This window comes from Notolabrus celidotus, chromosome 1 (assembly GCF_009762535.1).
Source record: "Notolabrus celidotus isolate fNotCel1 chromosome 1, fNotCel1.pri, whole genome shotgun sequence".
Taxonomy (NCBI): Eukaryota; Metazoa; Chordata; class Actinopteri; order Labriformes; family Labridae; genus Notolabrus; species Notolabrus celidotus.
In genome coordinates, this window is record NC_048272.1 from 32,660,590 (window position 1) to 32,686,772 (window position 26,183).

Below are 26,183 nucleotides of genomic sequence, written 5' to 3' on the forward strand. Positions count from 1 at the left end.
CTGTGGTGTGTATGCAGTGTCACGTGAAGAGGAAGCGTCTTTGAGTACCTAGAAAAGCGCTAAATAAGTCTATATAAGTATCTATTATTATTATTATTATTATTACTATTATTATTGTTATTAAGACGCTGAGGTTTTGTTTCATTAAAAGTTACAACCAGGGAACTGTTGATGCAGATTTAACATAACTTTGCCAGAAATCAATGATTAAATCACAGAGAATCAAGTGCGTTCGTGAGTACAGTACAAGTTAGTAAAGTTAACGAGTAACGTGTTGCTCAATCTGCACACTCTCCTCTTCTTTTCATATCACATTTCACATCACAGCCCTGATGTTTGCAGCCCTACATACACCATGATGACGTGTTCTGAATTTAAATCAATGCTGTGTGTAAACAGTGAGGTGTGCAGACATCTTCACTGTTTTCATCTTGAAACGATTCTCCTTCTTCAACCTTGGATGATTTTATTCATCCCATTTGAATTTCCTTCTTCCTGGTTTGCACTGAAATAAACGTCATCACACTCGCCCGCCCGCTTGCTGGCAGGGAATGTTCCCAAATATGTCCTGCTCCATTGTCACCCCTATTTCATGCAGAAATTGTACCTGGGGGCTGGCAGAAAAAGTCTGGGTGAAAAAATGTGGCTGTTTGCATTCGTACATGCAGCTCTCCCTTAACATTTTGAGAAGTTTTTGGGAGTTTTGTGCATGTATGAATAGAGCTGTAGACTACAGACTCAAGTATTAGAAATGCCTGCAGGTTCAGTCTTATAAATATACAAGATTATGCACCAATCTGATACCTCAATTTATTAGCTTTGAAAACAAGCAACTGGTTGAACCGTAAAACACTCCTCTGACAGATGTTGTAATCATGAAATCAAATGAAAAGTTTTTGTCCTCTTTTGATGAAAAGAAAAGGGACAACATATTTTAAAAAATGTGCTCTGAGTGCTGAGTTTCCCCTCATTCAGTGAAACACCTCCAGCTCAGAGGTGTGTAGTTTGTAGCTGTAGCCTTGTCTTTCTGCCCGGCTGTCTGTTTGCATCCATGTCCACCTGTCTGTCGCCCTGATTGGCCGTGTCTCTGTCTCCCTGTCTGTCCCTGGGCCTGTTGGGCCGTCTCTCTCTGATGCCTCAACCTGTGCGTCAGCCTATCAGTGTGTCTTCTCCGTCTGTCTGCCAGGATAAAAATAGACCTTATCTCACCCTGCTAAACTATTTACCGACTCTCAGCTTGAGTGCATCGGGTGCAGCACGCCAGGCGCTCCCCCATGTCCAAACTGTGTGCACTGCCTGATAAGTGGACTGATTAGCATATTGAATGTCACCATATAGTGACAAATGTCAATCATAGAGTCCCAAATTCACGGTGACATCTTGAGTTAGCCTGTTTGTCTGGTTTCAAACTGTGCACCTCACATCACAGCCCGGGTGAACAATTAAACTCCCCCGGGTGTCACTCAGTGAAGATGTCTCAACTTTCACCACACCGAGCTTTACGTCAATGTCAGGGCCAAAAAAAGCAGCACCTAGAGGGAGAGGCCACACTCTCAAAATGCTTCCCATGAGTAATGTTGAGCTCTCCTGCAGCTTCCATTTGTGCCTGCACTCCTCATCCTACTTCAGCACGTTATCACATTTACCCCATTTTTATTTTTAGACTTTCATCTTCAGGTGGGACTGCCAGCTCCTTTTACCACTTCAGCTGAAATGCTTTTATGTGTTTCATGTAAGAGCACCGCTGCCAAACCAATTCTTGAATTTCAGTAAAGATACCAGAGAGTCACTTCTTCTGACGCCTTCATTTTTAATGTATTAAGCCTTCTTTTAATTCATCAAAAGGAGCTGAACCTCTCTGAGTCTTGTGTCAAGATAAACACAACAAACCTATCATAAAGTTAAAGACATGATTCAGGTCAGGAGAATATCAAAGAATAAGTGGGTCATGTTCGTTTCAGATCAAACGCTTGACATATTTTTGAAGCAGAACAATTACATATCAGTCTGCGCAAAGTTTAATAGAGACACTGAAACATGTTTGGGTGGGTCAAAACGTTTTGAACAACACAGAACTTTGACGCTGTGTCACACTACAGGAGCCAGGTGTGACTTGGAGACAGACGGGTCATCCACTGTCAAAAACAATTTGATCCCTGGCTCCTGTAGGAATATTTTCTACCATTCATTGAGTATTGCAAAGCATTGTGGGATACCCGGCATTACTTACTCATGTCAAAATCACTCACAGAAGGAAAACGGTGATCTACTGTTCAGTGGATAAACCTTGTGGAGTGATTGTTAAGTCCTTTGTTTGAGAGGACTCCTAAATTTAAGACAACAAGTAAAGCAGGCGGAAGTGGGCGGTGCATCTTTAGCATGCAGGAGTTTGCACCGTTACAGCTGTTAGAGACGAGCAGCGCGTTGGCTCTATGGCGGCTGCGATGCATGACAGCTCCAACTTGCGCCATCACAGTGTTCATGGTGCGTGCCCACCAAGAGGGTCCTATTTGCCTAAAGATGTGCAGCCCTCCATCACTGCTTTACATGCTTTGTTAAATTGAGGAGTCTTTTATCACCATTCTCATCGTATGCATGATTATGACCTCATGAGGGACAAATGTTGATATAAAGTGGCGCCTATTGCTCGGCTTGCATCACTAGGTATCCCAGAATGCTTTGTGCAGGAAAGTGGATGATTGCAAGACACAGAGAATGGGAGCAGGTTTTCAGTGGTGCCATGCACCGGGTTCACAAGGTCACACAGGCTGCATGAGCTGCTGCTGTCAGTCCTGCTAGTCTTCATGAGTTTTACCACAAATAAGGCCAGAAAATGTCTATTGTTAAAATGTCTTAGCTTTGTAAATATCATAAAGATAGAGCCTTGGAAGGAAATGGCAATATGGCACGTTCTCAACTTTAAATTTTATTGAAAACACATAATATATAATAAATATATACTGTATATGAATCACTCTTTGCTAAACAGGCTGATTGCCTTAACTATTCAAGACAGGTTTCAGGGTTAAGCTTTAGAAAATGATCCTATTACATTAAAAAAGGTCTGAAGTTTACATTGAGGTCAAAAAACACTGTGCGCAGAGAGACAGAAGGGGAGATGAAGAAAAGGAGACATTACTCTGAAGGAAATGACTGTTGAGTCATTTGATTATTAAAATGATGGACTGAGAGCTGACATGACTCAGGACTACATTTAGTTTACTGTTTGTCTTTTTTTGACGGCCAAAAGGCAGAAGGCATATTTATTGTCAGACATCTTTCTTACTAGACGTGTCGCCTTGTGAACCTGGGTCGTCAAAATCAACCCTCAACGGAGCTTTAAGTACCCCACACTCGTGCTTGAGTGCAGTTTGTTTGTTATGTACCACCACTGTGAGAAAGTAGTGAAGGTCACCCTCCCTCCGTCTGTCTGAGCAGCACACTGACTCATATTTGACGTTGACGAGCGAGGATCTTTTGTGAGAGGTAACACAAAGGGGAAGTGAATCACTCCGGACTTTGTGTGCTCACCTCCTCGGCAGCCTCACTCCTCTGTGCTCCTGTAAACACCTCAAACCATAATGAAAATCCACCAAAGGAATCAAAAGTCAACAGAGTCGGCGGTGTTGAACGGCAAGTGATTAATGAATGAAATCACTGCTCGATGTAACTCCCAGAGAGCGGCTGTCTGCTGCTGCGGTTTGATATTTGTGCTGAAAATGAAAAGGATTCAGTATCGTTTTGTCAGGAAGGATTCCCTCATCGGGTGAGGACGTGGAATGAAGAGAGAGATTTCTATTTGTTTGCTGCTGCATTTTATTTCCTCCTTTCGGCACTTCGCGGTAGAGATGATGCAGAATTATTCACTGATATGATCAAATCCATCAGCCTGTATAATCTCTGAGCGTTTCCACTTGTGCATGCAAAGAAATGGGGAGGTGAAAAGCATGAATTAAAGGGAAGTTTCACAGTTTTATATCCCAATTTTTGTATCTGAGTTAGGTAAGTGGCTTTAGCTAAGCCTGCAGTTGTTACTACTTCAATCTGTGTCACGCTGATATTCAGTGACTTTCATCAGCTGATACTTTTGTTACATTATCATAGAGTAATTATGCCCTTTATTTCTGAGAGATTATCCCCTTCCATGTGAGACTTTCTAAACTGTCAAACTGACTGAAGCAATTGTTGAAACATCAGTGATATTTGAAGCTTCGCTCATCACCAGTCATGACATTCCCTTCAATACATGCTCCAACACTTTGTGCTGAAGCCATGTGGTTCACTCAGGTAATACGACCTTCTGAGCTTCAGCATCATCTACCTGTCTCTACTGAATCTAAACACTCACTCAAACCTCTTTTTCTTGGCGTCAGTTTATCAACACAGCAAATTCCACCTTTGTTAAAACAGCCCTCAGTCACCATCCAAACAGCTCCTCACCGTCAGGGAGATATTTGTCACAAATGTTCAGAAAATCTCTCTCTCACCACTCTCTCTGCTCGCACGGCGCCTACTGTGATTGTTTCTCGTGTGTCAGTGGAATCTGAGCGAGGCGGCTCGGGGGGTATCTGAGGAGATGTAAAAGCTCGACTGGTGGCTTGATGTCTGGCTTCCTGGCATCTTGCTCAGAGCAGCAGGAAGGAGTGGAGAGCTTTACTCATCACGTCTGTGTAGATGGCTTTATTAATTTTTGATTTAATAAATACAAAGCTGTTTAATACATGGATCAAAGTTTCTTGATGGTTGTCATCGCAGCATGTAGTGTGTTTAGATAATTGTTTTAAAACTTTCATCACGTCATCCTGTGTATAATTTATTCTGAGTATTATCTTGTAAACTTCCAGCAGGGATCCCTGAGAGCCGAGCCGAGGACGTGTTCATGTATGAGAGAGACTCAGTGCAGAACATGTGCAGGGACCACAGGAAGGCTGACTGTGAGCTGTAGTAGCAGAGCTCTAACACAGTCAGGGTTAAAGTTCACTCCCACTGGGCTGATCCAAGCTTCAAATGTATGCAGTCATGCTGCTGCGAGGCACTTTGGATAAAAGCATCGTCAGAAAGCATATTGTTGCTGTCGGGTGAAGATCCTCTATCTAAAAAACGCTACAAACCAAATATAACAGCCTGTTTTCAGCTTTAAGACAGCGTGGTTCAGAGGTTTGTCACGGAGGTGAAGAGAGTTTTAAACATTCAGGACTCGGTTTCCTTTACAGCTACTGTGAGCAGTTTTTTTACTGCTCATGAAGAGATTGAAAATAATGACGATACCTTTATATGAGCTACTTACACAAAAAACAACAACAAGGCTGATTATCTCTGAGCTGTAACAATCAGTGCCTAAAGTCAGCTGCAGTGACGTCGACTAACATTGGGCTCACATATGAGTGACACGTTTTTTTATTAAAGCAAGGAGAATCACATGTTCATTAAAATAAACATTACTTACACGTGTACAAGAGCTACCACATGTGAAGTATGTTTGGAGTCTTATTGATCAGTTTATCTTTCAGCAAACAAACCAGCAACTTCTACACAAATCAGAATTATCTCATGTTTACTAAACTTTTTATTTTGTTGTTCTCAGTTTTTAGCTTGCACGCTATTGTTGAGGCTTCTCTCTTGTCATGTGAATGCAAACTGAAATCTTTTCTAGTTTCTTTAAAAATGAAGATGAAGATGTCAGCTTTGGCTGTGATGGAAATTTCACAAATCTTAGACCATCTTTTGGGTAAAATATGTGCCGCATGAGCTGTAATCTGATGTTGCCTCTGTGATGTCTGTTATTGGTATCTAAATAGCCATTTAAAGTGTTGGCAGTCTCCTCTTTGGAAATGCTGACTAATCCTAACTTGAAGTCAACCACGCAGCTAACAAAGAGGTGGAGCCGAGGGGGCATACGACTCCTGACACACAACTACAACATGCCTCCCGTCAGTCAGCTCATTCGTGCTCCGGATTATGAAAATGTATGTATAACCTTTCACGGATGCATTAAATTATCCCCCAATGCAGTGTGTGTAAATAAATAAATAAATAAATAAATAAATAAATAAATGAATGTGCTATATACACCAAACTGTTCGTGTATCAGGCTGTAAACATGTTAAATTCTGCTTACAGTTGGGCTATTTAAAATGGGGGATTTCTTGGCTTGCAGCAAGCCCCAAGTGGACGCCTGAGGAACTGCAGTATTCATTTTTCAACACCAGAGGTTGCCACACAGTCAGGACTTGCATGATTGGCTTGCACAATACAAGAGAACACAGCTGAAATCAGTACAATTGATTAAATCAAAGCGTTCGCCAAAATGACTGTTTTAAAATCTGCATTTTCCAAAACATCATCATCGTTGTTTTTGATTGATTAACAGCATCTGAGCTGGAGAAACACATGAAACATATCCGGGCATGTCTTGGTGATATTCACCTCCTTCTGTATACTCCATTATCTGTGTTTTTTTATGTTTCATTATGAGCGAAGGGAAGCTCCTCAAACACATACAAAAATAACACACACACACACACACACACACACACAATCTGTCATACCTCTCAGACAGCTAAAGCTCAGATTGGACCAAACATTTACCAGAATAATAATCCACCTCAATGTAAACACACAACACCACACTCACACTCACACACAACACCACACTCACGCTCACACTCTTACACACAAACACACCCACACATAAACACACAGGGTTATGTAATGTGACACCCTTTTGAAGAGTGCTCAGGTGGGACTGATGGTCTCAGAGCTATGACCTCATGTCTATGGTGTCATATAACACACACACACACACACACACACACACACACACACACACACACACACACACACACACACACACACAAACACATATATACACTAAGTCTCTGGCCACGAGCTGGAAGACTAGGCGATCAATGACAGACCTGCCAACACTCCCGATTTAGGCGTGCTTTTTAACTTGTGCATAAATTAGACGCTGCATAAGATGGTTTCTGACAGCAGGTAAATCTGTGATCGGTGACACCGGTAGCCGAAGTGTTCATTAGACGAACTGTTATGAGTTCAACAAACTTCTGCTCTGTTTAAAGATTTGATCCATCCCTAAATCACTTGGTTTTGCCCTGTTCTTGTTAGCTAACTTAAGTTGTGATGTGTAATAACGCAGCATCCTCTTTAAAGTTCATCAGGAGAGTTTAGAGCTGAGTGAATCTGATGACAGAGTGCTGACAGTGTAACTATCACAATATCACAGGTGAAGTTCTTAAATCACTAAGCTCTACCTGATAACCTCAGGTGGAGATGCAGAGGAAATCTCTTCCTTCTTAAAATAAGGAGTAGAAAGCAGCAGAGGTTACTGTAGGTCAGATAACATTTAGCTGTAGGTAATAAATATGATTTTAAGGACCCAGATAAATGACTTTAAAAAGCACATAGAGATGTAGATTCATGTTACAGAGACTCCTGCATTCATTACTTATTGAAATAATAATATAATGGTATTAACATCAAAATATGGTGTCCACGCAAACCACTCTACCTGGAATATGTGTGTTACTCCTCACTGCAGTGGCTCACTCTACTCTCACTCTTCAACATGTTTATGAATTTTGTTATATTTGTAAGATATGGATTGTTTTTAATTTAGTATGTTTTCATTGCTATATTTTACTGCAAACCTTGAAATTAAGAGACATTTAAGGTATTTGACTTACATATCTGTTTATCAAATGTATTAATCTGCAGTTTAGGCTTATAGTATATGGATGGGGTTGCTGGGTATAGTCTGATTTTACGATACTCCAGAAAATCTCCCTATTTTTCACAGTCCAATGTTGGCAGGTATAACACACAGACACACACACACACACACACACACACACACACACACACACACACACACACACACACACACACACACACACACAAAACACTATTTGAGAACCTGAATGGTTAATATTGTATATTTGGCCATTCTGAAAACCTTCAGAAATTTGAAAAACTGTATAAAACAGGTCGCTGAGCAGAGGCACCATGAATCACCTGAAGCTTGACTTACAGCAACAGTGAACATCCTGTGTGTAGAAACATATCCAAACATCAGAGCTACGCAGAAATGTTCTGATGCAGCCGAGATTCTTAAGAGTAAGGACAGCGTCTTTGTTCAGCAGAACACATCCCGCAGTCGTTTCATATTTTGTTGTTTTTTAGGATTTGAAATCAATGAACACGGCTCCAGAAGCTTCATACATGTACAGTTTTTACTGCACGAGAAGTTAATTTGCTCTGCTTTGTTTCTAAGCATCTGGCTTCAATGAGTGTACTCTAAAGCCATGTCGTGAAATTAAAGTGAAGCTGCAGTTACACAGTGACTCTAAAGTAAAATCCCCCCAAAACTGTCCTCCATTTTTTGTCCATGTTCCATGTGTTCCATGTTTACCATGTATCTCAGGGGGGAGAAAAAACAGAGATTGAACCAGACATAATACTCTGTGTAGTAATGCAATGCAGAAACACAAAAAGCTGGACGTCAGAGTGAAAACTATGTTTAATAAATCAGTTACAGCCCAAAATCTAAAGTCAGCTCTCACAATGTTCATACTTCAGCTGACTCAACAGCTCATCAAAACAATGAACGAAGAGGCTGCACTGAGATTATACAGAAGCAGAACAGGGTCTTATTCTGAAGCATTGAACCAGAGACAAAGCCGCCTGATTTCATACAGAGTTACAGATATAAGATGGTCACGAGATCAACACTAGGGCTTTCAAATGATTAGTTTTGTTGAACGCGATTAATCATATTTTCAATCACATTAAAAGTTTCATTATTTTGGATTTAAACAACATATCGTGCAGAGCGATTCTTACCAGAGTCCTGGTTTAAGAATCAAATGAATGCAATGAAATGTACTTTATGATCTTGACTTTTAGATGTAGGCCTATTATTCAAACAAAAGCTGCACTGCTGCACCAGTGTGGCCTGAAACCATGACTCAGAGACATGACTCAGACTTCAGAGTGCTTTTTCTGTGAAATACAGTGGGGTTTTTTTGTGGGTTTTTTTAAGGACAAAACTGAGGGTATGTTCAAAACAGTGTCAATACCGTGTGCAGTCATTCCAAGATCATGTTTGTCACTGACGTCCAGTGATCCCTGGTTAATGTGACAGCTTTTACACTTTTCAGGGGTTCCAATTTCCGTTCCTTTCTCTGTTTCATAAAGGTCCTTGATGTGTGAAACTATTGTAGGGCATATAACACCATGATAACCTCAGGACATCCTTTACGGGCCAAATTCCACCAGATCCGTGTTCGATCCATTTCTGATCAGTTACGGCACCGGTTCTGATAGGTTTCTATTCAAGTCAATGTGTTAACTGGATTTGCTCTGTTGCGTTCCAGCTCTGTCTCTGTTCCGGCAGGTCGGAGCCTTCCGGATCAGATACACAAGACTTCTATTTTTGCCGGATCCCGAGCGCTACGCATTAATCTCAAAAGAGCAGATCGAGCGGGACAGGAAATCAGGCACCAAAACAATTATTTCACTTAACTACAGCAACAAATTGTCATGATGAGCGGAGCCAGGCCTGGAGTCAACAGGTCAGAGGTTTTCAGAGGACGATGAAGACAACATGGACGAAGAGAGGAGGAGGAAGAGGATAATACTTGATTCAGTAATTCCTGCGTGAAAACCTCAGTCTCATGAGATCTGTTTGAAATCTGATGTTAGGTCTGCCTGCTGACATCAGTCTGATCAGCTGCACCTGTATGCTTAGCTTGTAGGTGTTACTTGAAGTACCTCTGTGATACTTTAATTCTGTTTGACACAAAGTGCAGATTACATTTGACTAATCAACTGAGCCATCCGGGAGTTTTTTAAAGTGCAACGTGCTGTTCAAAAACACAGTAGTGTTATTTTTTGTTACGGCAGCAACAACAGCAGGGAGACGCAGCCGTGGGTTAACTACGGTGTGCCAGAACAGAAATAAAACAGCATGTGATAAAAGAAAAAAATTTAACGCATTAATTTTGTACCTTCCTTGCGTCATGATTAACAAGTTCATGCTGACAGTGTTAATAAATATCACACTGAGACGTCACAGCTCCACAGAGACTGTTAGAGACCTCTGTCTGTAAAGATCCCCAGAAACCATCAGAGCCAAAGACGTGAGCAGATCTTTACAGCATCACATCGAGGTAAAACTGCTCAGGACTCAACGCAGGCTCAGTTGCTGCTGCTGTTGTGAAGTGTCCTCCCAGTGTGAAGTGATGGACAGATGGATGAACAGATTTATCAACAGATCGATGGAGATTTGACAGATGGATAGACAAGCAGAGAAGAGGAGGCCTGATGGATGGATAGACGGATGTGGGAAGTACTTCTATTCTAATCTGTCGGCTCTTAAGACACCTGCTGTTTATAAATTCTTCTACTGCTATTCAGAGTTAAGTCAGGACACACTCTGTCATCATCATATCCATCATCACAAACAGATGAGGCTGCTGTGATCAGTGTTTGTGGATGTGAGATGTGGAAAGTGTGATCTGGAAGCTGTTTCTCAAACTGATGAACACAGGAAATTACTCCCCGTTATCACTTCACTGTTCACTCCTGGGAAGCTGTTTCCAACTTTGGCAAACCTATCATATACTTCCTCCTCGGCAGCACACAGCCTGCAAATACCTGGTAAACACTGGAGCTTACAGCAGCTGCAGGTGCTTGATGTTTTGTGCTCAGAAAAGTCAACTAAGGGTTCATGGTCTGATGTTTTCAGCCCCCTTCAAAAGGTCTTCATGGTAAAAATGTGCCTGCTCTGTTTACAACCACTCAGACTTTTTTCTAGTTTATAATTCTTGCACTTATCTAGAACTATTGATGTAAACTGCAGAATATTCTTATTTCTGTGCATTGATTCATTTTATGTTGCACTAATTGAACACCAGGTCAAACAAGCCCTGTGATCTATGCATGGCTTCTTTGAGCCACTTTATTTTCTGAGCAACAATGAAAGATGGAAATTGTCTGTGGAAAGTCACCTCTACACAACAACAGGTCAGTAACTAATAAACTATAGTATACCTTAAAACATCTGTCAAACACTGTCAGATTTAGATTTATTTCCTGATACCCTTCCTGCAAGCTGCAGCACTTCTCGAAAGCAGCCATTGCGCTCATTGTTAAGTTATGTTTCCTAAATTAGCCCCTTCACAGACTTTAGTCGTATCTCAAATATGTAGTGGCTAAAATTATTAGCAGTGCATTACAGCCACCATTGACATTAAGTACAGCACTTCAGCCGCTGAGAGCTGTTGAAACTAACGTACCTATCAGTCAACCAAACGTCAACATCTTGAGGTCATTATTTTTGCCTTTAATAATAGGACACCTGAAGAGAGACAGGAAACATGGGGAGTAGAGAGCGGGGGAAGACATGCAGCAAGTGGTCAGGGCTGATAGTCGAACTAGGGACCTGTGCGATAAGGACTATTGTGCCCCAAATGATTGTTTGTTTTTAACATAATGTCTGCAATCTCTTCTGTATCATGTAAATATTTATTATGATCTGTGCTGCTGACCTCTTGGCAAGGTCACCTTTGTGAAAAAGAGTCTTCATCTCAACGGGTTATCTGGTTAAATAAAGATATAATAAAACAATAAACAATAAAAAACAACTTATAAAAAAACATTATATTTATTTTATTGCATTTATGGTATTGCACATACAAAAAAACCCATTACTGCTCAGTAACATTAGCCAAGATATAACAGGTAAATTCAATAATAAAACTAACCACTAACTTTAGTGACATGCAATGTGCAGGAGGAGACAAAAAAAAACCCCTAACGGGCCCTCGAGTGGCCCTCCTTATGAAAACAATCAACACAAAGACAAAGCATCAATGTAGAACAGAATATCTAGATTTAACGAAAAACAAAACAAAAGGGTTAATAAGATATTTAAAAAGTGTTCAGACACGATGAAGTCCATCACTGGTTGAATACATGTAATTAGATCAGGGGACAAGTGGTAGGGTAGGAAGTATCAGCATTTACATTTAGGTAATAATGTAAAAGACATCCTTGGACTTGATTTTTTATCATAATTATTATTGTTGTTATTATTATTATATGCACTTCATGTAAGCGTTAAAGCGTCTTTGAGTACCTAGAAAGGCGCTATATAAATCTTATAAATGATTATTTGATAATTTTCAACCAAATATCACCATTGGTTGGTGCTAACTGGGCACCGATATATTTATACTGGAAGAACACAAGAAACAGGGGGTTACATGTCACCAAAACTACATGCTCAGGTCAGAAAAAGAGCTGGTTTTGGTTAAATGAAGACCAACTGTTTAGTATGTAAATTTATGTATTTGCGTTGCATTACATGTAACGTAAGGGACGTTTAATTTGCAGACTAATAGCTGCAGTTTGGTTTCCTACAAGGCCCCCTGTGTGAAGTCTGAGGTTGTTTGACCATCAATCACCCCTCACAACACCCATAACTAACTCTACTTTCCCTAAGACTGCGCCACCTGCTCTCAGTGTCACCTTAAGGCACTTTAGAGTTCGTTCTTAGACTATAAGGAGGGGAGGGGAGGACAAAAGCTCCCGGAGGAAATGTATGCAGATGAGTAACATTCAAACATGGAGGAAAGATTCATCTGTACGTTGTTTAAGTCTGTCAGATTGGAGGGGACATTCTGGTAACCTACACACCATGTTGTAAATGGATCCTTATGTCTGAATTAAAGTTTTTTTTTAAAAATATATCCTGTGGAGGCATAAACCCCACAAATATTCAATTAATTTATGATCAGTGATGATCATTACGGTGCTACGCTGTGATGATCTGCACTAGCTGCAGGCACATTGTATAATTAAATTTATATCTTGGCGTGAAATGTTTCTTATTCCTGCGCAACCACAGTCATCAAATATAACCCACGCTCCGTGCTCTCCGGCGCTGCACCCAGGGAGCTCACAGAGAAGCAAGATGCTCCTCTCCAACAGAAAGAGCCATGCCTGATATCCATTTTTAATTAGAACTGCACTTACATTTCCATCCTGCTCAGTGTCTCATGTTATGAGGCTTCACCGCACTGCAGGAACCCCTTCGAGAGCTGCAACCTGCAGTTAGATGTGCAGCAGGAGCGCACTATGCTGTGTATTCATGTTTTCAACATGATATAAGTGAAGTGCACAGTCCATTAACTGTTATATGTTCTACACCAAGGCTTCCTGTTAGGCTCTCGTGGTTTTTCAGCTTATAACACCCAACTTATTCTGGAAGGATAGACACAGCTTCTCTTTTCCTGGATGACACATGCAAGTTACATCACACAAGAGCAACTGTATTTAATAACAGCATGGATGGGCCTTGAGTGTGGCATTGGGTTTATAAAATTTCACTCAGAGCTTTCCACTTGTAATCGGACCCCCTGTGAGAGAGAGAGAGAGAGAGAGAGAGAGAGAGAGAGAGAGAGAGAGAGAGAGAGAGAGAGAGAGAGAGAGAGAATAGCAGTTCTCTTTGTTTTGTTGGTGTAAGTATGGGAACTGTAATCCTGTAGTTAACTACCTATATTCTACTACTGTACGATGAGCTGAGACAGAGTCAGAGACCCTCACTCCTAATTCAAACATGTGAGCTGCATCCCATCAGCACCACGATTTTGCTCTGTCCGACGGTGCACAGGAAGTATGTTTGAAGCGTAGGCGCAGCCACGTTACAGAGCCCTTCTGTGGTTGAATTTCTGCTCATTTGGATAATTATTCAGTTTTTGCAGGTTTAGATGTGTTAAATATTATTAAGTATGCTCTACTTGGTTTTGCTCTTCCCTGGAGACTAAAGGGTGGTTTATACTTTATAATTCCCAGCCGAAACGCTTGAGGGTAGTATGGTCTCTCTGATAGTCGGGCCGCCTGTTTCCGGCCCAGCTGTGTCCTCTGTTTACTTTTCCACAGCGATTCCGAACGTATTATGTTAATTTACAGCTGATACATGTTGCTGTTAATCATACAGAATTCATGATAGGGAAGAATAGAGAGGAGACGTTGGAGGAGATAAAATCCCCGTTTGATGTGCGGGGAACTCGGAGTGCTGTAAATGCGGGAAATACAGTGCTGTCTAGCGCACCAATCACAGGGCTTGCGGTCCACGTCAATTCAACTCGTAGTTACATTTTGGAAGAGGTGTGCGTCAGCTAGGTGCGTAGGCCTTTGCGTAGGTATGGGAGCTACGCAGATCAATGGCGTAGGCTATGCTGGCGATTCGAAGCAAAAGTATAATTCCGGCTTAAGTGAAAAGCTGAAAGTCCTTTTGCGGTCGATATGGATCACAGATATGTGGCTGTTTAGTAGGTGATAAATTAACATCCATAATCGATAAGTATTTCTTTTCAATCTGATAAACAGTCGGGAGTCCGTATATGGTGTTTTATTTTGAAATTGAGCAGATGTTGCGTGCAATCGTCGTGCCTGACTTCTTGTTCAGGTAGATCTTTTTGTTCAGCTCGACGAGTGCTGGATGTGGGCAGCATTGAAAATAGACTTGCGTGCACCATCAGCAGGGAGACCTACGGAAACATGAGCATTGACTAGAATGTGCATGGATTGGTTCTGTATTGTGCGACCCTGAAAAAACACTTCCTGTGTAGATTATGAGTCAGTCTCTTTTGCGATGTAATAGAATGAGATGCTGATTTACTAAAAATGTCCACTTTCCCCCCTAAATTTGTGCCCTTATTTCTTGTCCAACATATGACTGAACTTTTTCAAGAGCCATTTTCGAACACGGTTTGTGCTCATGTTGTAAACATTTAACCTGCAGGTTGCTCTTGTGTTTAACTCCACATAAGCACTCATTGAATGCCTGTTTTTATGCTTGGCTTGGCTATTAGTTACATTATGAACACGCACACACATAAAACAAAAAACATAACACCAAACATCATGGGATAAACCCACAGCATTTCAAAATATAAAAGAAATAATCCAGAATGTGTCCATAAAAAGATTGAAATGCTCTCTGATGTGACCCTGGAGGTCTGCAGAAAGTGTGACTCATATCACGAGAGGACTTATTAAACAGAGGAACACCGTGTTATGTGAACTTTCTCTGTTAGTCTGTTTCTGGCCTTGGTGAACGCCTCCTTACTGTAGAAGATCACGTCACCTTCTAGATTCCTCTCGTTCCTTACTTTTTGTGATTTTTGGGTTTAACTTAATCTCTTTCTTTGCCTTCTTATAGTCAGCTTTGCTCGGCATGTCAATATTTCTTGCTCCATTTACATTTTTCTCACTCTCTCTCTTTTGCTCGTCTCCTCCTTTACTCTCTCTTCCTCTTTATGCTATAAGTATCTGGAGCCTCTCCACCTTCACTGCCTGACATGCTGTCTCCTGCTGCAGTATTACACAACTAGTCCTCTTTTATCTTCTCACCCTTTTTACTCTGTTCGCAGGGCTTTATGCAAATGAGGCTGATCCGAAAACCAGTGACAGTACGGTGAAGAAAGAGCTCAGCAGGAAATCTCACAATGAAGCAAACATCAACAAAGACCAAAGTAGAACAAGTGACATGCAAAACACACTTAAGCACCAAAATATGCACTTTGTTAAAATCTCAGGTCTCCTGCATCTGTCACTGATGATGTGTGAGGAGACAAATTCACAAATGCTGGCTTCTTTTCACTCCCAGCTGTTTGTTTTTGGTACATACATTAAAAGACAAATAGCGTGTTAGACCTTTTCTTTTTTATTTCAATGTCTTTGTGTAATTTACAGCTGTGTTAAATACTTGATTCTGATTGGTCAATACTTCACAGCAGTGGTCTGCTATTCTTCGATAGGACACTGATGCTGTGGCTGTAAGCAGGACTTTCAACCCTCTAAATGACGTAATGCTCATTTGATATTGGCTCGTTTGGCGGTAACGATTGAAAAACGGAAAGAGATGAAAACAGCGAGGAAAAGTCAGGAGAGGTTCAAGGCACAGATTTCAAGTGTTAGCTATGACTTTTTATGCTGCTGTCTTGGCCAGGACTCCCTTATAAAAGAGACTTTGTATCTCAATGGGACTATTCCTGGTAAAATAAAGGTTAAATTACAGAGAAAATTAAACAGAGAAATATACAAAGATGATAATGGAACATGAAGTAAACACTAACTGTTACATAGCTCTGTTAAATACTTGATACTGATCAAAACTCCAACAACAGTTATCCATTCTTAACAGCAAGAGCAACGCTGGGAACGTCTGGATCCCACACGTAATGCCTGTTGGCAATGTTGCAAAAACATGAGTTTCTTTCTTTTATCTATTTAAGTGTTGCAGAACGACACAAGATGGTGAGAGACATGACAAGAGAGTCTACAATATACAAGACAATGTGGACGACACAACCACAAGTGTACACACCAAGACAAAACCAGACAAAACAGAGACTAGCAGAAACTAACAACATATTGTGATGTTGAATGTTGAGGATGTTAAAAGTTTGTGTGTGTGTGTGTGTGTGTGTGTGTGTGTGTGTGTGTGTGTGTGTGTATGTGTGTGTGTGTGTGTGTGAGAGAAAATGATGAAGTGAGAAAAATTTACAAACAGACCCAAAAAAATAAAATAAATGCATTGATTAATTAATAAAGTAAAAGAAGACACAAGGAAAAAATAGATTTAAAAAAATAGTTAAGGAGGCAAGTAAGAAATTGAGTGAATTACAATAATAAAAAATATAAATTAAATAATAATGATAATAATAATAATAATAATAATAATAATATTATTATTATTATTATTATTATTATTATTATTATTATTGTTAATATTATTATTATTATTATTATTATTATTATCATTATTATAAAAATGAATAAATAATAATAATGAATTGTTAAAAAATAAACTAAACATATGAGTTTCTGATTGCAAATGGAGGATATTTTTAACATTACCCTCAATTTTCTTTGTAAAGCTTAAAAATTCTGATTGGTGGTTAATGTCGGATCAGTCACAAGCAGAGGAAGGAGGACAAGAAGTGTTAAAACAGCACAGAAATTAGAGAAGGTTTCAAAACAACAAGGAGCTGAGTGAAAGGGACAAACTAAAGAAAACAGACGTGAAGCAACAACAAACCACAACATGCATGAGCTTTGATCAAGAGGCGCAGTGTTGATTTCATCTACAAGTGTGCCTCACTGCCTCCTTGCATCTTTCTCATTATGTTGACTTTGATAGCTCTGTGTCAAACCTCTGTTTATCCTTGTTTGGGGATGTTAGTGAGCAATATTTAGTGAGGCGGTTCCAAGTTTTGATCAACTCTGAATCATCAAAGATGATGATGCAGTTCAGAGTGCAGTGAGTAAAGACTGTGAACTGATTTATTGTTGGTTTGAAGTGAAAACGATTGGTGTGTCACATTGATAGAACTGAGACTCACACAAGCTTCAACTGAGACATCAGACAGCGTCCACATTTAGTTTAATTCTTAAAGGCTGGTATTCTCTAATACAAAACTTGAGGCAATTTATCACAACAGAGAAGTTTGTGATTTAACAATGATTTATAACTTATTTGGGTAAAAAACTCTGTGGGTTAAGGAGCAGAAAATGAAATACTTCTCAGTTAAGGAGACTCTACCATCACTGAATGAGAATCAAATAGAAAATAAACTCCTGAGATGCTTTGTGAGAAAATGGTTTCAAACTAATAATCTTTGAAGTCACGGTCAAGTTTGTAATCAGACTTGTGTTGTGCAGGGATGCAGTCGTCGAGCTAAAGCAACATGACAGGCAGTGAGGCATATAAGGACTTTGTATCATAGTACTTTGGAAAGGATGTCAATTATTTAAAACGGTAGGTTCACTGAGTTCGGCTGAGTCACATCTCTGCTTCTCAGTACTTCAAACCGGTCCTCTGAGGCAGTTTGTCCCTGGCTCGCTGCATACAAACAGGACAATACTCTCATCAAATGCACAATGACAACTCCTCTTATTTACAGCTGCAGCTTGCAACGGGTGTGCAGTAAAGTGTGCGTTGGTGGGAGAGAAAGACAAAGGCGGGAGAGAGGAGGGAGGTGAGAAAAGCTCGAGACAAAGACAAGACAGATGAACAAAGAGGGAGAGAGAGGAAGGACTGTACGAAAATGAGCCTGTCCATCAAAAAACACAAAGTGTTCAGTGCACAGCAGACGGCGATTGCAATAAATAGGCGCTAATATGAAGCACAGGCGCCATACTGGAAAGCTTCCCTCTAAAGATGGTAAATAAGTACAAAGATTAAAACTACTAGTAACAGCGTTGAATTCACACCCGCCTACACAGGGTACATACACACACGCCTCCTGTGAGCGCAGCATTGCAGGCTCATTTAGCCCATATCTCGGGAGTAATGTAGTGTTTACAACACCCCAGGGACCAGCAGCTCTCCCTGAGCTCCTCTCCTCCTGGGAGAAAGGAGAAAAAACACGCCAAAAAAAAAGCCCGTGAGGTTCAGAAACACACTCCTATCTCCAAAAACCATCAACCTCCCCGCCTGCTCTGCTGTTTCTATGCTTTGACTTTTTGAAAAAACATTACAACATTTATATTCATCATTTTTAATCTTTATTTGTTCCTGCATTTTCGTCACAGTCACTATCATCATCATCATCATCATCATCATCATCATCATCATCATCATCATCATCATCATCATCACACCTACAGGTGCATACAGCCATTTTGAGGTCTCTTGAAGGGTGTAAAACTCACAAGTCGTCGCATTCAAGGATGCTTTCAGTGAGGTGGGAAAATAAACAGTCTGGCTTTGTGTCAAATCACACCAAATTCTCTCATCCCTCCCGTAGCTAAGGTGTCTTCTCTACCAAATACAAACATGATTCTCAGGACGGTGTGTCTTCATACGACTATACTCTGACTCTCCTTCAGGTCCTGGTGTCAGAAAGCAACACTGCACAGGTGAGTTCAGGGAGGCATCTTCAGAGCTCTTTTGACTCAAATGAGTGTGTGATCCCTTAATTCTATGATCTACAACAATCAATCAATCATTTTACAGGAACAGGAAAGGAACAGGAAAGGAAAGGAGCAACACTGGGTTTTCAGGCTATATAAACAAGAAGATATTCGACAAAGCGTCAACAGCTACAGTCCACAGAGTAGCATTCTTTACCTGTTAGCCAAAAATACGTATTACACAACACAGTAGTAGGTAGTGACCACAGATATCAGACCTACTGTGCAAACAGGCAAACAGACAAAGGAGCATGAAGCGGTGAGTCAGACAAAGAACTGAACGCCTCCTTCTCCCTCTGCTGTGCCTGCTTACCAAGCATCCATGTTTCCACTGCAGAGCGGTATCGTTCCTCTGTGATTAGAGGCTGAGGACACAAACCTGAGTGTTTCTGTGTGACCTGCAGCGGAGGTGGGAGGAGGACACATGATGTTTCATGGTGTCACTGATGGACGACTGACACAATTCTTATTATGAGCAGAGATAATAACAGAACCAAACACTGAGCTGATGTCATCCCAGGCATCGTATTGATCGATACCTCAACACTTAAACACAAACTTTACCCTGTAAGACCTGAGAGACTTTTGAACAAGTAACTTTGGAGAATTTCAGCTGTCCCATAAAATGTCAGGAGTGCATGTGTAAAAGAGGCTGCACACATATAAGACAACGCAGAAGTTACTCTGCAGAAACAGAAGCCACATTTTGGAGACTTTGCACCTACAGATATCTCCCCAAATGCTGCATAAAGTGGGCCTTACAGTCGGAGTGTTGGTTTCAGAAAACTTAAAAAAACGCCCGATCAAGTGTGGCTCTTTAATCAATAAAGGTCTAACAAGACATCTGATCCAGTTGATGTAGCCTCATTAGCATGGATTTACAAATGGCCATGCATGTTCATCCATCGCTGCAGCTCAGGCACAAATATTGCATTTACAAGACGTTTTCAAACATTGCATCTTCATAACTATTATGATCTTGCTTTTTCAAACCAAAAATCTGCAAAACTCTCATGACTTGTTCCAGACAATGAAAAACTATCTGTAACTGTGAAGTCTCATCAGCTGTTTTTGCAGTGTGGACCTGTCTGAATTTTAAAAATCCACATTGTACCAAAAAAGCTGAAAGTCCTGATCCTGGAGATAGTTGGCAACCACTGTTGGATTTGGAGCAACTGGGCATTAAAACATCTCGTAACACAAATAACACTGTCATTATGTTCAAATGGTCATCCCAGTATGTGTGGATATACACACATCACAAGGACCTCAGTACATTAGAAGTTTGCTTGCAGAAATGATAAAAAACAAAAAGCTGCTCTGTACCCTACCAAGCTGTATCATTATGTGCAACACAAAGACAGTCGAGACATAAAACATGTTTTCCTGCAGCTTAAAGAGAAAACATAAAAGCCTGCACAGCCGTAACCTCTGCAACCAAAGTCACGGCCAAATCTCTGACTCACCATACAAAGACCTCAGCAGGTTTGCATGTAATAACCAGTTCAGCCAGCACACAGAGCTCTTATGTCAAGCATCAAACACAAGTGTGAGGAAAAACTCTGAACAAACAGCACTTCACAGTTATGTTTACAGCTCCCGTATCCCTGTGAACCTTCAAACCAGCAGGCAACATGTGTACCAGTCCTCAACACAAACCGACAGAGCTGCGTTTGATTATTAGTGTCAACTAAAATCTACATCCAGGACTCCAAGTCCACACCAAAATGATCATTTGAGGTGTTTTAACATTCTCCCATGTATTTGTTACTGTGCTTAATCTTTAATCCAAGAAATCAGGACCCTGATAAGAAGATCAGAATCTTATAAACAGCACACGGCTCAACCGTGCACACAAAGAAACCTCCACGCTGTGAAATTCAAGGCTGGGAGCGTTTTGATTGGTCTGCTGTGACTTCATAGGAGAAGCTTTGCACAAACATCACAAGATAACTTTTTTTCTTGAAGAGGTAGAAGTAAGAACACCAGATATAACAGATAACTGTTATGCTTCCATAATATTAAGATATGTGTAAATTCCAATTTAGAGCAAGGGTGGTAGGTTTATGAATATTTTCAATTAAATGACAACACAATATGATCACTACATGCTCAAAGATGATAACATATCAGAATTATAAGATCAAGCCTGTTATATATATGTTATATACAGGATGAGATTTGCTTTTGTTTCAAATATTCAAGGTCTATAAATTTGAGAGCTGCTTTCTACAGAAAAGAACCACGTGTGCATGTAAAATGAAAACTACATGATTTGTTGCACAGCTTGAGCTTCTTCATTGTTGTGAATTTCTTGTATTCAGTGAAAGTGAGGTAAATATTTTTGGCTTTAGATAAGAAATATATTTTCAGAAGTCTCTTATGGTGTATTTTTCCCTTTTAGTGATTTTAACAGTTTCTGTTGACCTATAGTTTCCTCAAACCTCATCACAAAGAAATGATTATTTTCTGCACAACCTTTGTCTCAAACTGCAGAGGTTTAAGGCAGCAAACATTTCTGAGCAGGTCTTCTGTAACATTTGCAATAAAACCTTGAATTGTGGAGACAACTGTAATGTACAGTTTGTTTGTGGCCACATTAGCATGACATGTACCGACAATAGCTTTGGGAGGATTATGATTTCTCAGGGAAAGAAAAAAAACAAGGCTCAGTGAAAACATCTCATCCTTTGTACAGCAGCGTGACACACCAGGCTGTTAGCAGCCACGCTCCACACAGCCACAGGCGCTCCCTTTGTCTGAATGAAAGTGTCACAAGCAGCACAAACATCACTTAATAAAACACTGCTCATCACGTCTCCAAGGGCGCAAAGAATACAGTGAGCTCTTCATAATACAGTACATGACCCTACTGTCAGCAACAGATCCAGATTTGATTCCCCTCATATTAAACAAAGACCTCCTCTCAACATCTGTCCTCACTGGCTGTCATGAGCAGCAGATCTCAAAAACGAAACACATCTGTCTGCACTTCTTCCCATCTCCTCTCTCCTCTTCTTCTCTCCTCCAACTCGCTGCCATTTCCATAAATTATGGAGGGAGGCTATATTTGGAGCCAGCGAAGGGGGAGGAGGAGGGGGGTCTGGAGATGCTTTGTTCAGCACACATGAAAGCAGCACTCTCATTCAGGTTCACTGTAATGCTCTCTGCATGCTGATGGCTATTTATTGACAACGTGGGTAGAGAGCTCATTACAGAGACTCCTCCAGTCAGCGGGGATGTAGCACAACAACCATTTGCATGTGCACACTGGAGCGCTTTGACCCTCCCCGAACATTGTGCGCGTGTCCAATTGTGCACAAGAGACATGGGATTAAAAACTCATAAACGAGAACAATTAACAGCCTGTAAATCTGCCATTCAGCGCGCGTCAAGGCCGCTTCCTGAGAGGCTGTTTGACACTTTGCACATGCAGCACCTCACCATCTTGGACCGACTCCCTCCTCCGCTTGAGAAACAAACCAGCGGATGAAATTATTTGCGCTTCAAGATCCCTTTCAATTTAGCTCTGATGGCCATCATCAAAAGGCAACAACTGAGCCGGATGATACATTAAGCCACCTTTGTTTGTAATTAGTAAATTCACTGAAAGGCTGCTGGAAACGTGCAGCGCGCATCTGAAAACAAAAGAGCGGAGCAAGGATTCTCAGCCAAGCGGATCCAGCGCTTCTCTCTTGTTTTCTGTAATTAATTCAGTTCACTAACTCTTAAATCTTTTATGTGCCTGTCCCTCCTCCTCACAGGAACGGTAGGTATCAGTTTCATGGCAGGATGATAGGGAGAAACAGAGGCAGAAAATATATACAAAAACATCTCGAGGAGTGCATCCCTCCGCTCCTCCTGCGTGCGTTTAAACGGGACTGAACTGATGGAGCAAAAACGAGAGGAATCGATATAATTCCAGCGATTAAAGAGGAAATAGAGGTTTAGTATAAAAAAAAATCACATGTTAATAACCCGTACTGTTCTTCTCTCCTCTATATGTTTGTGTTTGGATATAGGGGTGCGCCTATTTTGCGCCCTCTCAGAGCAAATCTCTCTTCGCCTACCTCCACAATCAACGTGTTCTCCTCTCCACAGACAGAAACGACCCAGAACAAAATGGGAAAGTAGCAGGTTTTCCAGCACAATCCCGGGAGCCCCGCTTTCCTCCTTCGCTTCACGCCTCCTCCTCCCGTCGCCATGGCTGTGTCCCCGAAATCCCCCCCTCCGCTCTCCGCCGGTGATTTCCAGGCTCGTGCTCCGCTTATTTACCGGGAGAAACAGTCCGTGTTCTCCTGCTTCATACCCACTGTTCCTCTCTTAGTGTTTTTCTGTTGTCTCTCGCTCTCTCCCGGTTCGCCAGTACAGGCGCGCTATTGGTGTCCTACACTTGACGAGCGCCCATTGCGCAGGCTCGTTTAGGTAGAGCGGAACAGCTGGGGAAGCCTGGCTACAAGAAAGCAAGTATGCAGGTTGGTCGATCTGCTCGGGTATCATTGAGGAGGAGAAAAGGGGAGGGACAAGAGGGAGAGAGGGAGAGAGGGAGAGGGAGAAAGAGAGAGAGAGAGAGAGGGAGAGGGAGAGGGAGAGGGAGAGGGAGAGAGAGAGAGAGAGAGAGAGAGAGAGAGAGAGAGAGAGAGAGAGAGAGAGAGAGAGAGAGAGAGAGAGAGAGATGTGATGGGTGTTGTTGTAATGGCGCCTTGCCAACAGCAGGAGCGCTACTGATGCATGAACTTCTCTTTGTTTCTTATTTGCTTTTCATAAAAATGGACAACATGAAACAAGATCATGCATAACAGTTACGTGATTAAAAATGGAAAGATTAATCACAGCCAAAGCATTCCTGTTCTTCAACGTGTTAACCTTTGAAGGGAGACGTTGACATTTTAAACTTCTCCTGTGTACAATAAGTGGACTTCAGGCAATGTGATGTCATCTTTTTGATTTGTAGCCCATCACTTTGTAGCCTTGAGACATTTTAACCTATCCTAACTTTGTCTCTTGGAGCCAGCAGTGTCGATATTTTGCTTTATTCAGACAACACATCCAGTTTTAAAGTCAATTCATCTGTATTCAAAGTGTGAATTAGATCTCTGAACTCCTCTCCTTGATCTCACAATATGCAGTCTAAGAACCCATCATCCCGATCCTCGTCATCGTCTGACAACGAGAGGTGATATAGCTCTTGGAACAGACGCCAACTTTTCAGTGTTTCCGGTGTAACCCAACAGTTATGAAAACTACTTCTAGCCAAGACCTCCCTTTCTGTGCTGCGTTTACGTCTGCAACATAGACTCTGTAATCTCTCCATCTTTTCATCCCAGAGGATACTGCCTGCCTGTCTGTCTGTCTGTCTGTCAGTCTTTCTGTCTGTCTCAAGTACTGGAAGGTCTCAGTTCAACAGTAGACACACAAACTTTTCACTCTGGTTACTTCAGCTGTATGAACCAAAAAAAATAAAAGTCTACTTTCTTGTGATTCACTCACAATTTAGGGGTCACAAAGTTTGCTAAAATAATAACACCATGATGCAGAATTTTAAAAAGTAAGGATGCAAACTTACCTGGAACTTTAATAATGCTTTTTATTGAACACAGGTTGGATAGATAACCTCTGATGCATTCCAGGAAGTCAGGAAATGTAACCTCTGAGGAGCTTTTGCAACACGATGTCACGTAGATTTATGTCTCAAGTGTAAATGTTTGATCTAGAACAGATTGTCAGCTCCACTTTCATGTAGATATCTGTTAATAAAGTTTATTACCTCTCCTACTGATCTTCCGGCTGTGAAAGATGCTTGATCCTGATTGGTCGAATACCCCTGACAACAGTTATTAACTTAACTTTGACTGAGCAACGCCGGAGACAAACTGACCACACATCATGTCAAATCAATCCACAGAAAAGAGTTCCGGTACATTTTGCTTCTGCTTGTTGACACCACAGACCATAAGGTGACATTTTCATATTGGATCCTGTCCAGCAATATTAGCAATAAGTGGAGCAGGGGAGAGAAACTTTAGGTTGGCGATCTCTACAAAGAAACTTAAACCTTGAGTGGTGGTGATGATAGCAGCAGGGTTCAAAGTTGTGACATTTCTTTATTTTTAAAGGTGTTTGAACCGCAGAGCTCAGAGAAGAAGGAGAGCTGAATGAGGACAGTTTCATGTTAAATCGACCGAAGCAGGCAGATAAGAATCCATCATTATGGAACGCTGACTGGCGAGGAATCACTGGGACTATTTTCCAAAAACTGTTAACATAAATCATTTTAAATCAATAAAATAATCTTTAATCAAGGTTTTCTGTGGACGTCTTTGTATTTTAAGTTAATAGCTGGGCAATAAGTGGCATCAGAGTGAGACAAGACCCCTTCGCTTCACGTCAGGGTCTTGTCTCACCCTGTCCGGATTCTGTTTCCCATAACTACCTGTTAACCATACATTATCCCTTATTTAATCTATTGTCTTTAGCTTACCACCAGAAACTGGGATGTCATCACATCAATGCATGTTCTGCTTGCTTTTGCTCTCCTCACTGGATTTCTGTCCTGCATACACCCAGGCTTGCTTATACCAGATTGGTCATTACTCAGACTACAAATGGACCACAAACGGAAACCAGAACACCTATCATAATGACAATCCAGAACCCTGTGTAGAGATTACACAATATGCAAACCAAACGATAGCATGGAGATGTGGTTGTTCAGCAGGTGGTGCTTTTGTGGTTTGTCTGTCGAACACATTGGCCTCTGGAGCAGGTCAGGAGTGCAGCATAAGTTACGATGGATATATTCAGGCAGGAAGTGAATCATCAAAGCTGACCTGAAACCATGTGGTGACCCCCCTTACCACAAATCCTGCGATGTAGTACTGACAGCAACAATGATAACATTGACAGACATAAGACTACAAATCAGAATACCACCTTAATAGTAATTTTAAAAATGTGACTGATAATAAAATTAAAGCAGTCAGGGTCAAGCAGGTCTACTGCAGCACACAGCAGGCGACCTGAAGAAAGAGACAAACAGGAAGGAGTGATTCATTCTCCTGAGGACTCACACCACATGTACCTGAGCTGCTTTTTGCTTAAAATACACTCATGCCGCTCAGGCAGGAAATCGATGTAATGACAGTCATCTGCAGCAGTACTCAAGCAGTTCAAAC

The 26,183-nt window shown here is 41.1% G+C and overlaps 1 protein-coding gene across 1 annotated transcript in view; it reads right to left on the bottom strand.

The window, feature by feature from the left end:
• mmp24 (matrix metallopeptidase 24) overlaps window positions 1-23,416 on the bottom strand; it is an 81,821-nt gene extending 58,405 nt beyond the window's left edge. The window contains 3 exon segments of the mRNA XM_034705150.1: window positions 23,079-23,268; window positions 23,270-23,320; window positions 23,322-23,416. Of these exon segments, the coding sequence (XP_034561041.1) occupies window positions 23,079-23,268; window positions 23,270-23,320; window positions 23,322-23,416 (336 nt within the window).
• Between the last annotated feature and the right edge of the window lie 2,767 nt (window positions 23,417-26,183).